Genomic DNA, 12,177 nt, shown 5'->3' with positions numbered 1-12,177 from the left:
CTGAACCTATGTAGTTGATTTTATAAGTGTAGCTTTTTGCTTTACCCCTACTAGATCTCATACTAAAATAAAGAATTGGTCCAGCTTGAAATCACTGGGAATTTTAAGTCTCATCTCATGTTCAGGGTATCCCTTTTTTATATGTGTTTTATGCAAAATCGATGAAAAACAGTACATCCAGCACTGGTTTTGTTTTTACTGAAAAAAATATGACCAACCAGAGAGAGCTTAAATTCATCCCTAGAGATTCTCCCTCCAGGTTGATTGTGATCATTAATCAACTGTCTTTGTTGTGGCCTTTAACGACTATTAAAAATAGTTCTCTATCCAATCCCCTTTAGTGTCACTTGAGGTGAGTTGACTGTCAGCTCTTTCACTAACTCTTGTTTTTGAAGGATCCCATTTTTTAAAGTTTCCCTGCAAAATTTAGTATAAAAAAGAAGACACAACCTGACTGCAAGGCATCATCAAAACCATTACAGTTAAGAAATTCACTAACAAAAGGAGATGTATACCTCCCATGAATGAAGATGACTAAAACACACATTTTAAACACTTTTCTTGATAGGCGCTAAGTGAATATCTTGGCACTGTGAGGGAAAGGTAAAGAAATCATAAATTGAAATGGAAGGGTTGGTGTAATAAAAGGCAAGCAACATCAAAATGGAATTCTTATCCCATAAACTACAGGCACTTGTTTTTACAGACAATAAAAGCCTGAAATCAGAAAGCTTTTCTTCCAACAGTGAAAGTCAGAATATAATATGACTTGAGTAATATGTTATAATTTATGTATCTAATTGTTGTTTTTTTTTCATGCTCCTCAGAATTGATCAATGTTAACATCTTGGAATATGTGCAGTCAGGTTTCTTTTAAGAAAAATAATTGTTTTTATAAAAGTATACATGTTCTCCTTAAGCAATTTGAGCAAAGCAGAAAACACAAAAATGAAAATTAAACATTAAATTTTAGCTAAAATTAATAGGAAAAGAAAGTACAGTGAACACAAAGTGTTTCTTCAATGTGAGAGATAATTTTCTTTAAAAAAAAAAAAACCTCTAAATTTAAGAGATTAGAAAAAACATTAAGATGTTAGAGTCCACATTTTTATTACATGCTTTAAATGTATGTGAGGTTTTTTTTACATTTTTTTTATTGAAGTATAGTTGATTTAAAATGTTGTGCCAGTCTCTGCTGTACAGCAAAGTGACTCAGTTATACACATATATACATTTTTTAATATTCCTTTCCATTATGGTTTATCCCAGGAGATTAGTTATACGGTCCTGTGCTATACAGTAGGACCTTGTTGTTTATCCATTCTAACTGTAATAGTTTGCATCTACCACCCCCAAACTCCCACTCCATCCCTCTCCCTCCCCGCTGCCCCTTGGCAACCACAAGTCTGTTCTCTATGTCTGTGATTCTGTTTCTGTTTTGTAGATAGGTCCATTTGTGCCATATTTTAGATTCCACATATAAGTGATATCATGTGGTATTTGTCTTTCTGTTTCTGACTTACTTCACTTAGTATGTTATATACACCGCACCTTCTTTATCCACTCATGTCGATGGAGTGGAAATCGTGCTGCTATGAATATAGGGGTGCATGTATCTTTCTGAATTATAGTTTTGTCTATGCATATGCCCAGGAGTAAGATTGTTGGATCATATGGTATTTCTATTTTTAGTTTCCCGAGGAACCTGCATACTGCTCTCTGTAGTGAGAGTGTAGTGTAGTCAACTTACATTCCCACCAACAATGTAGGAGAGTTCCCTTTTCTCCACACCCTCTCCAGCATTTGTTATTTGTAGATTTTTTAATGATGGCCATTCTGACTGGTGTGAGGTGATACCTCATTGTAGTTTTGATTTGCATTTCTCTAATAATTAGTGATGCTGAGCATCTTTTCATGTGCCTCTGGCCATCTGTACGTCTTCTTTGGAGAAATGTCTGTTAAGGTCTTCTGCCCATTTTTCAATCAGGTTGTTTGTTTTTCTGTTGTTGAGCTATTTGTATATTTTGGAGATTAAGCCCTTGTCGGTCACATCATTTGCAAATATTTTCTTCCATTCTGTAGGATTTTTCATTTTTTGTGGGCTTTTTTTGTTTTTTGCTTTGTTTTGTTTTTTATGGTTTCCTTTGCTGTGCAAAAGCTTATAAGTTTGACTAGGTCCCATTTGTTTATTTTTGTTTTTGTTTCTATTGCCTTGGGAGACTGACCTAAGAAAACGTTGGTACAATTTATGTCAGAGAATGTTTTGCCTATGCTCTCTTCTAGGAGTTTTATGGCGTCATGTCTTATGTTTAAGTCTTTAAGCCATTTTGAGTTTCTTTTTGTGCGTGGTGTGAGGGTGTGTTCTAACGTCATTGATTTACATGCAGTTGTTCAACTCTTCCAGCACCACTTGCGGAAGAGACTGTCTTTTTCCCATTTTATAGTCTTGCCTCCTTTGTCGAAGATTAATTGACCGTAGGTGTGTGGGTTTATTTCTGGGCTCTCTATTCTGTTCCATTGATCTATATGTCTGTTTTTATACCAATACCACACTGTTTTGATTACTGTAGCTTTGTAGTATTATCTGAAGTCTGAGAGAGTTATGCCTCCTGCTTTATTTTTTTCCTCAGGATTGCTTTGGCAATTCTGGGCCTTTTATGGTTCCATATATATTTTTGGACTACTTTTTCTAGTTCTGTGCAGAATGTCATGGGTAATTTGATAGGGATCACAATAAATCTGTAGATTGCTTTGGGTAGTATTGCCATTTTAACAAAATTAATTCTTCCAATCCAAAAGCATGGGATATCTTTCCATTTCTTTGAATCCTTTTTAATTTCCTTCATTAATGTTTTATAGTTCTCAGCATATGTCTTTCACCTCCTTGGTCAGGTTTATTCTTAGGCATTTTTTTGGTACGATTTTAAAAGGTATTGTTTTTTACATTCCCTTTCTGATATTTCATTGTTAGTGTAAGAAATTATGCATCTAAGTGTTGACCTAATCATTAACAGAGTGGTTAATAATTAAATCTACCTTCCATGGTTGTTTTGACCTTTAGAACAAAGCATAGTTTACTTTCTGACCTCTCTATATTATAGAAAACACTATAAAGCATAAAAGAATTTTTTTTACTCTAGGAGGGTTAAGCGCTTGGTAAATATATATATATATATATATATATATATATATATATATATATATATATATATATGTATGTATGTATGTATATATATATATATATATATATTTTTTTTTTTTTTTTTTTTTTTGGAGCATCAGTCTTCTGGAGTTCTGAATTTATCATTCTCCATGGGATGAGCCAACCACAAGCTAGAAAGTTTAGGAGTGTTGTTGGTCCTATTTATTGTTGCTATTTAATAACATCCAAACCCAGACATCAATTCACGTCTTGAGTTCTAATTGCCTTTGAGAGTTCTGTGCACAGAACAATAGCTGGAGTGACTCTTCAGACCAGAAGTCGTAAATATAAGTTCTTCCTGATCTTGATGAATTAAAACCAAAGGAGGGGAGACAGTTTTGTTTTGAAGAAGCCATCTGTTTATTTGTGTACAGTGTTTGTATTCAAATTTCAAGAAATTCATCAAGTAAAAAGCATCAGAATTCATAACACAGAAAACAGGAGTACTGAACAAGCATACAATTTGAGAAAACCAAGTAGCTAATGAGGTTTTGAACCTCTTTAGTTTAATCTTCTCTAGTCCCAAGGAGACCTCTCTGGTGTGTGTACAGTGCTTGACTTCCTTTGCATTGATTCTTGGTACTTCAGGGCTCAAAATGTGAATTGGTGACAAGTGCTAAGGTAATGAATTAGCAGCTGTCAGCACAGCAACTGTACCAGCATAATCCTTGATTTAGAGCACTTCTCTGGTCCTTGGTTAACAGGCAACTGAGTTCACCAGTAATAAAATCTGTCCCAGATAGCTACATGTGCATAAAGGGATGAACATTTCTTTAGGAAACAAATGTCAATTAAAAATGTCAGCCAGAATTGTATATGACTCTAGGCTTTAAGGTAGGTGCCAACTGCAAGACATTTTTAAGGACTTGAACCTGGACATTTGACTCTGCACTCATCAGTGTGATGTGTAAGCTTATAGCTAGAGCCAGCATTTTAGGCATAAAGTCATCACTGCTTTTTACCTGTCTAAGGCAGTAACTTGATTACTCTTGCAGTGAAGCCCTCTGAAGCCATCTTCACCCCATGGCCTTCTTTGAATTTCTTCTGCATTTACATATCCTCAGCTGACTACACATAATCAAGAGTGCAAATTGCTATATTATGCCCTTAGCCTTGTTGCATGGATGATTTGTGAATGGATATCATGTTTTCAGCTAAATGAAGGGAGTCAGCTTAGCACAATAGATAATTCCTCAACCACCCTTAGGTATCAGTTTCCCTCATCTGTTAAATAGAGCTGATAATACTACATATTTGTTGAGAATAAATGAAACAATCCTTGTCAAGCATGTAACATGGTATCTAGAATGTGAGGGGCTCAATTAGTTTTTACAAATAAGTTTTTTATATCTTTCTTGGTACTAGGGCACTGTTATCCTTATAACACCTAATGAGTGCTTGGCAGATAGATCAACAAATGAATGAAGGTACATTAAAATGAAAATCTAAATTGTGAAATCAGTGGACAGCTATTTAAAATAGAATAAGGTGACATCTTGCCAAATACAAACCATAGACACATATCACTTTGTCCAGGAATTATATGTTCCAATCTTCATTTTATAGGTGAAAATTTAAATTAAAAAATGATAAATGACATGTTAAGTCAAATGGAGCTATTCCTAGATTTTCTGCTTAGCATTATTCTAAGGCGATTTGCTCTCAACTCCTTCGCTCATTTAAAAAAATCTCAATCTGTATCTTTTCCTGTGGGTCAGTTAATCAATGGAGTATATTTTGATTATGTGACTTGCAAAATGCCTCAGGTTTTGAAACAAACAGTTTTGTCTCCCATTACCTCTTAGCTAGAAGTACCTGTTTTTCACTTCTCATTTCATGGACATCATTCGTTCAGCAGTGACTAAAAGCGCACCAGTCCTCTCATCGTGAGCTTTACCTGCTTTCAGAAAACAGCAAAGTATATCCCTCCACTAGATTATAATCTATTTATGGACACAGACTTTCCTTTTTTAATGACCTGAGATGTTTGCTTTCCACAATTGGATAAAAGGGTAGAAAAACTGTTTTAAATACTCTCTTTAAAGAGGAAATTTTAGTGGGTGGGTTGTTGGAAAAAAAGACCAATCAAAAGTCTTCTATGAGACTCCATTACAAAATTCTCAGCTGAGATTTTAATCTAAGAGCTACATTCAATAAATGTTTGTGTGCCACACAGTGTGTGAAACACAATCCTGTGAATGTTGAACGGGATTAACCATTGTTCTTATATTGTTTTTGTTTGCTTTTGATTTGTCTTCTTTATTATAGATTGTTTGGTTGGTTTTGTTTGACTTGGTTTAGTACAGAGAAATTTCTGGAATATGGCTGAATTCATAATTTCATTCTTTAGGCTCTTATATGACCTTTTTATTTAACTCAAATTGTTTTTCACCATTTTATTCTCTGACACCATTTATGAAAGCCTATTTCAGTGAAAAATAAGAGACTACCTATGTGTGAATGTACTTTTAGAGTTTATAAACTATCTTGGCTAAGCAAGTCCTTTCTGTTCCCAATTAAAACTGTAATGTAAAGGGTGAATTTAAAAATGAATTAGTAGTCCGTATTTTAAAGAAGTAATATATGAGTAAAGTCAGACAGAGAAAGACAAATATTATTATATCATTGATATGGGGAATCTAAAAAAATGATACAAATGAACTTATTTACAAAGCAGAAAGACTCAGAGATGTAGAAAACAATCTTATTGTTACCAAAGGGGAAGGCGGGTGCTACATTAGGAGTTTGGGAGGAACAGATACACACTACTGTATATAAAATAAACAAGGACCTACTGTATAGCACAGGGAACTATATTCTATATCTTGTAATAACCTATAGTGGAAAAGAATCTGAAAAAGAATGTATATATATGTATAACTGAATCACTTTGCTGTACAGCAGAAACTAACACAACATTGTAAATCAACTATTGTTCAGTAAGTTATATATACATATCATTTTGTCAGTGATGTTCATTACAGCATTATAATTATAATAAAATTTGCTAAACTGTTTACTAGTTTCAAAATGATTGAAACTATTAACAGCATATTATGCAGATTATAAAAATATGTGGATAAAGGTATAAGCCTATATTAAGTAGAGAAAAAAGGAAAATCACATGAGTAGCATGTTTACAATAATGCAAAACAAGACAACTGAAAAACTATGAATCCAAAAGACAGGAGGAAATTATACTAAAGTGAAAATAGGGGTTTTATCTGGATAGTAAGAAACTAAGTAGGATTTTGTTTTGTTTTGTTTTGGTCCCTTCTTTCAAATTCCCTGAATTTTCTAAATTCCCTATACTAAACATGTGTCACTTTTATAATAGAAAAAAAACCCAACAAACTTCAAATTAACATGGATTTTCCTGTTTGCACTCAGCTGCAGTATTGCTTTCTAGTGAAACTGGGGAGATCTAAAAACCTTTTTGAAGAGATAATTTCAGAGCAGTCTGCCAGAAGTAGGCCCATCCATAAGTGTCTTAAGAGAGCTAACCCCAGGGCTCCCCAGCTGAGTTCTGCTGCTCTGTGAAGGCTCACATAATAAATGTTTTCATCTTTTCATATTAAAAATGACCTCTTGGCCCGACTCTGAGCTTCCCAGATGACTAAGGTTTGCCGGGCACAGACTAAGACAAAATAAAGCAAAACTCCTTAGTATTTCATCCTGCACTTGGATTCTACGTTTTATTTCCACACCAGCTCACAGGCTTTGTTGTTTTGTTTTCACTCTCCAGATCCAACAAGGGTAATGGTACCCCCTTCCAGTATGGATGTCACTGTTGGAGAAAGTATCGTTCTGCCGTGCCAGGTAACCCACGATCACTCGCTAAACATCGTGTTTACTTGGTCATTTAATGGACACCTGATAGACTTTGACAAAGACGGGGACCACTTTGAAAGAGTCGGAGGGGTAAGTATTAATACCATACTATCCACAGGAAATGCAGTCAGCAACTAAACGTCTCAAAACTGACTCAAACGAGTTGTTTAGACTAACTTTTGTTCAAACACCTTATTTCCAAAATCTCTTGGTTAGTATCTGCTCCTTTTTGCGTGATGAATGCAGCCCTGCTCATTGAGCCACCTATAGGCCACGGCTTTTCTCATCCTCATAATCCTTAACCCTATAGGTTAGTTATTCATTACTGTGTATGAATGAGAAAACTGAGGCTAATGGGAGATATATGGCTTCCCTGGCCCTCACTGCTACTAAATGGCAGAAATCAGCTTCAAACTTCAAATCCCAAGTCCTCTGCCCCATACTGTACCATATGCCATTGAACCTGATGAAGAATATAGCTTAAGGACAGTTTACTCAGATGCTTTTAGGCTGCTGATTAAACACCCTTTGGCTCTTGTAGAAGACTTATCATTGTGAGGTTAGGGTTCTCTTTCTTGCATCTGAAAGTCTGATCAGATTATTTAATATCTCCAGATAATTTGAATTCTAATCGTTGAATTTTCAAAATGCCTTACTTTCCATAAAACACACATAGTATCATTGAACTCACACCAAGAAGAGGTTAACTGTGGAAACAGTTTGAATCTATCACAATCATTCTCAAAAATAATTTTTCTGCCCTTGGGACTTCCCTGAAGGTCCAGTGGTTAAGACTTTACCATCCAATGCAGGGGGTGCGGGTTCAATCCCTGGTCGGGAAGCCAAGATCCCACATGCTTCACGGCCCAAAAAACCAAAACATAAAAAAAAAAACCAGAAGCAATATTGTAACAAATTCAATAAACACTTTAAAAATGGTCCACATCAAAAAAAATCTTAAAAAAAAAATTGTTCTACCCTAACATAGCCCTACTCTCCTATTAGTAATGAAGATTCAGGGGGGAGGGATAAATTGGGAGATTGGGATTGACATATACACACTACTATACATAAAGTAGATAACTGATAAGGACCTATTGAATAGCTCGGGGAACTCTACTCAATACTCTGTAATGACCTGTATGGGAAGAGAATCTGAAAAGGAGTGGATATATGTATGTATAACTGATTCACTTTGCTGTACACCTGAAACTAACACAACATTGTAAATCAACTGTACTCCAAAAAAAATTTTAAAAAACAAAACAAAACAGGTTCATTCTGGCTGCTATTATCATGGAGTGGTCCAATCAAAGACAGCAGAATATAAGCATGAGTCTGTGTTGAAAAGCCCTCCCATCCCTCATGCTCCGACAGGAATCTGATTTACTCACCTCGTCTTACCCCCATCCCTTATGTTGGGAATAAATGGACTAAGGCTTATAAATTATCCGTATGATATATGGAGGGCCTATGTTCCTCTCAAAGTTAGTGCTGTTCCTCTTATTTACATTCTTGCTGCCTTTCTCAAACAGTACCTCTCCACTGAATTACAGAACACCAAAAATGGTTTGAGTAACTATTTTCTCAACTCTCCCAATGATCGTACACAACTGGTACCATTTTAGATGCGTGAGATAGAAGTTAATTCATTACATCAGTGGATGACTCGAGTCATTAGGAATTCTCTCTTGGAGCCCTGGTTGAGGAAGGCTGGATGAAATTGCCGTTATTAACCATTCTGAACCACTTTGATACGGTTCAGCCTAATAACTTTGCCCAAGTGAGAGTGATATTAACTACTTCACAAAGGCATTGAGGATATTAAATACCTTCAGGTCTAGAAAACTACATAGCCCAATGCCTACCGCAAAAGAAGTATGTAAGAAACATTAATGGTTGTATTCATTGAAGGAAGGGTAACATTAATTCTAATAACATGAGCATATATACTGAGAAAACCTTCATAGATTAAGCAGAATATTTGTTTTCAGACTAGAATAAATGTCTTGGGCATAAGAGATAATAAAAAATAAAAATATTATCTCTCAGAATGGCACAGGCACCCACCAATCAGAACAGATGCTTGGGCAATCAAAATAGATGTCCTGCCAATCAGACAGATATGCACTTCATGCTGGACGGGCTGCACATCAGCCGGGGCTGAGGCACAGATGGAGATACCCGTGATGGAGTCAAGCACTAGTGACCGCCTTTTGTCGAGACCTCTGTCCATGGAATCACTCTCATTAGCCTTTTGTATGGGAAGTGTTTGTCTCTTTTGTGATACCAGTACTAGCAACCAATCAACCATTGCTAAGAAGTAACTGCAAAATGCGGGACAGCGCTACAAATTGTGAGAGCTAAGTGTATTAGTCACCAGGATCATTAGTGTCTATAGGGTTAGCGCTGGATAACAGAAGAGGTAAGGAAGCAATTATGAAGTCAAGCCCATTTCTCAGTTTCTACTTCCTGGGTCAGTATGGTACAGATGACGCTTGGGAGAGCTGACCTATTGCAGTGTTTGGAAAAGTAATTATTTCCTTGTCCTCTGAGCGGCTCTGAGTGTTCGGTCAGGAACAGAGCAGACAACAGTGCTGTTTTGTTCTCTTTGGTAGGAACATAAATGTAGATCTCAGTAAACAGTTTGGTCTGTATGACTTCGAAGGGAAAGAGAAAGTTATTGGGGTCTCCTTCTGTGAGACTCATACCTCAATCCCGACTTTATTTTTTTCTTTGTTTCACTTTTACCTTAAAAACACAAATCTGGTCAAAATCTGCAAGTAAGGACAGCACACTCCAAACCACACAGCCATAAAATTCTGTTAATGGATTTCTGTGCTCTGAAATCTGCTGGCTACAACTGGTTTCTTTGACCTTCAAGCCCTTGTTGAATAAAACAAATTATTGAGATAATGTAGCCATTTCCTTTAAACCCCTATGACTTCCCACTTTCCTTGCACATACCCCCTTGTGAGGCATATTGTTTCTTTAAGCCTCTGTTCAAAGTCCTAGCACATGAAATGTCTTAGGTAAAGTAGTGTTAATAATCATGATGATAATGATACCTTATATTTGCAAAGTGCCTAATCATTTATCAAGCATTTTCATATGTATCAGCTCTTTAATCCTCACAGAATCTCTGTGAAATATGGTAGCAATTATCCTATTTTACTAGCAATTATAAGACTTGATTAGTAAATAGTAGAATCTGGATGAGAACCCAAGTGTTATAAATGAAAAATAGATTTCAGGTTTAAAAAAAAAAAAATCACAGCTCTCCTTGAATTAGATTTAATGTCTTTGACATAATTGTTTCACAAAGAAAACTGATAGTAGCCGTCCGTAATACTAGTTTAAATTTAGCCTGTGCTTCACAGTTTTCAGGATTTCACATACACATACAATCTCATTTAATTCTCACAAGCTAGCACGGTAGGCAATGCATCCTTCTTTCACAGGTCAATAAACTAAGGCCCGGAGACATTAAGAGACTCACAGGAAGTCACACAGCAGGGATCAGCCCCAGACAACTAAGTCCCAAAACTTCAGCTGTCTCTTGACGATATGCTTTTGCCTTTCTTCTAATCCTGTTTACAACTATCGGCAGTTCTGTGTCTTTCGTTGCCGTGGGTAAATATGTAATATGCTGTACTGAAACCAAGGAGGGAAACTAAGTACACATTAATTTAGAATGAGAATAAGATCTTTCCAGCTGATAGTACAGCAGTCTGGTAAAGAGTAGGGACTGGAGCCTGAAACTGTGTGGGCTCACATTCTGGTTCTGCCACTGACCAGCTAAGTGACAGTAGGCAAGACGAATAACCTCTTTGTGCTTGAGTTTCCTCATCTGTAAAGTAGGGATAATAAAAGTACCTACCTCACAGGACATGTCAGTATTTGATGTAATATATGCTTGCCAGATATTCAGTACCGTTAAGTATTATCCAATATTATTGTCATTTAGAAGAATAACAATAGGGCCAAAATAACCTATGTTATCTTGTCATCCATCAAGGTTTAGAAATAAGCATAGCTTCCTGACTCTGAACCCTTGGGTGTTCGCTTGCTCAAACAGCTGTTCTCCAAGCTTTTGATTATCAGAGCTCTGAAACCGAACTCCAAGGTGTAGCAGTGTTCTTCAGTTAAAATGCCAGCTTTGAGATGGCCTGTGGAGGCATCTCCTCACATTTATTAGAAGTACCATGCTGGTGAATGATGTAGAAATATTTCTAGGGCACATAGACATCCGTACCGGGACGTAATTAGTCCTATTCATCTGCTGATCAAACATACATTTGGCATTGGAAAACAAATTAGCACTGTTCCACACCAGGCGATGCAAGATTTCCTTGGAGAGTCTGGTCCTCATAATTCATTCATTCAAACCTGGGAGCAGTCAGAATGATGGCTATAAGACAGGGTTGTGCAGTAAAATACAGATGCTTCCAAATGTGGGCTTGCCCCCCCTTTCCAAATAAAGAGTCCCCAAGTACTGCAGTGCCAGCGAAGGCTGTAGGCCGAGGGCATATCTGAAGAAACCCACAGGACTAGGTCAGCAGCCGCTTTATTACGTAAGTTTAAGTGCTTCCAACATGGATGGCAAGCTGCTCCAGAGCCACAGAGAAGCTAGACACCTGAGGTCTTGTCCTAGGTGTGTTCTGAAGATGGTGCTGTTCTTATCTCTCAGGCAGGCGCACGTATTTTTAATAGGCCATGGCTTGCATCACTAATGTTTGCATCAGCCAGTGTAAAATAAATCCATTAGTCACAGTGTCCTTCATGTGATAATGATATTTAGAGCTCATTAAAAAGTAATTGTAGCCACTTTCCCCTACTTTATCAGCAGGATTCAGCTGGTGATTTGATGATCCGAAACATCCAGCTGAAGCATGCTGGGAAATACGTCTGCATGGTCCAGACAAGTGTGGACAAGCTGTCTGCCGCTGCTGACCTGATTGTGAGAGGTATGGGAATTTTGGGTTTTGTTCTTAAAATATGTTTGTGATATCTGCTCCTGCACAGAGTTCTAAAAACCTCAGTGGTTTAGAATTACAGGGGAAAAGACGATAGAAGGTAAACATTGTAAACAGTGGTTAAGAGTCTACAGAAGTTTTGTGTGCAGCTGTTTCTTGTAGGGGATC

General features: G+C 36.7%; 1 protein-coding gene across 12 annotated transcripts in view; it reads left to right on the top strand.

The window, feature by feature from the left end:
• The window catches only part of CNTN4 (contactin 4), a 956,080-nt gene that overhangs the window by 918,330 nt on the left and 25,573 nt on the right, over nucleotides 1–12,177 (top strand). For 11 of the 12 annotated variants that reach the window (XM_068558505.1, XM_068558506.1, XM_068558508.1 and 8 more), the window contains 2 exons: nucleotides 6,948–7,123; nucleotides 11,880–12,000. In XM_068558505.1, coding sequence (XP_068414606.1) covers nucleotides 6,948–7,123; nucleotides 11,880–12,000 — 297 coding nt within the window. The remainder of the gene's footprint in view (nucleotides 1–6,947; nucleotides 7,124–11,879; nucleotides 12,001–12,177) is intronic. The other variant, XM_068558514.1, reaches the window with a different exon arrangement.

The sequence above is a fragment of the Eschrichtius robustus genome, chromosome 12 (assembly GCF_028021215.1).
Source record: "Eschrichtius robustus isolate mEscRob2 chromosome 12, mEscRob2.pri, whole genome shotgun sequence".
In the NCBI taxonomy this organism is placed as follows: domain Eukaryota; kingdom Metazoa; phylum Chordata; class Mammalia; order Artiodactyla; family Eschrichtiidae; genus Eschrichtius; species Eschrichtius robustus.
Note: the sequence above shows the minus strand (reverse complement) of the source record. Positions and strands in the feature narration are given on the sequence as shown.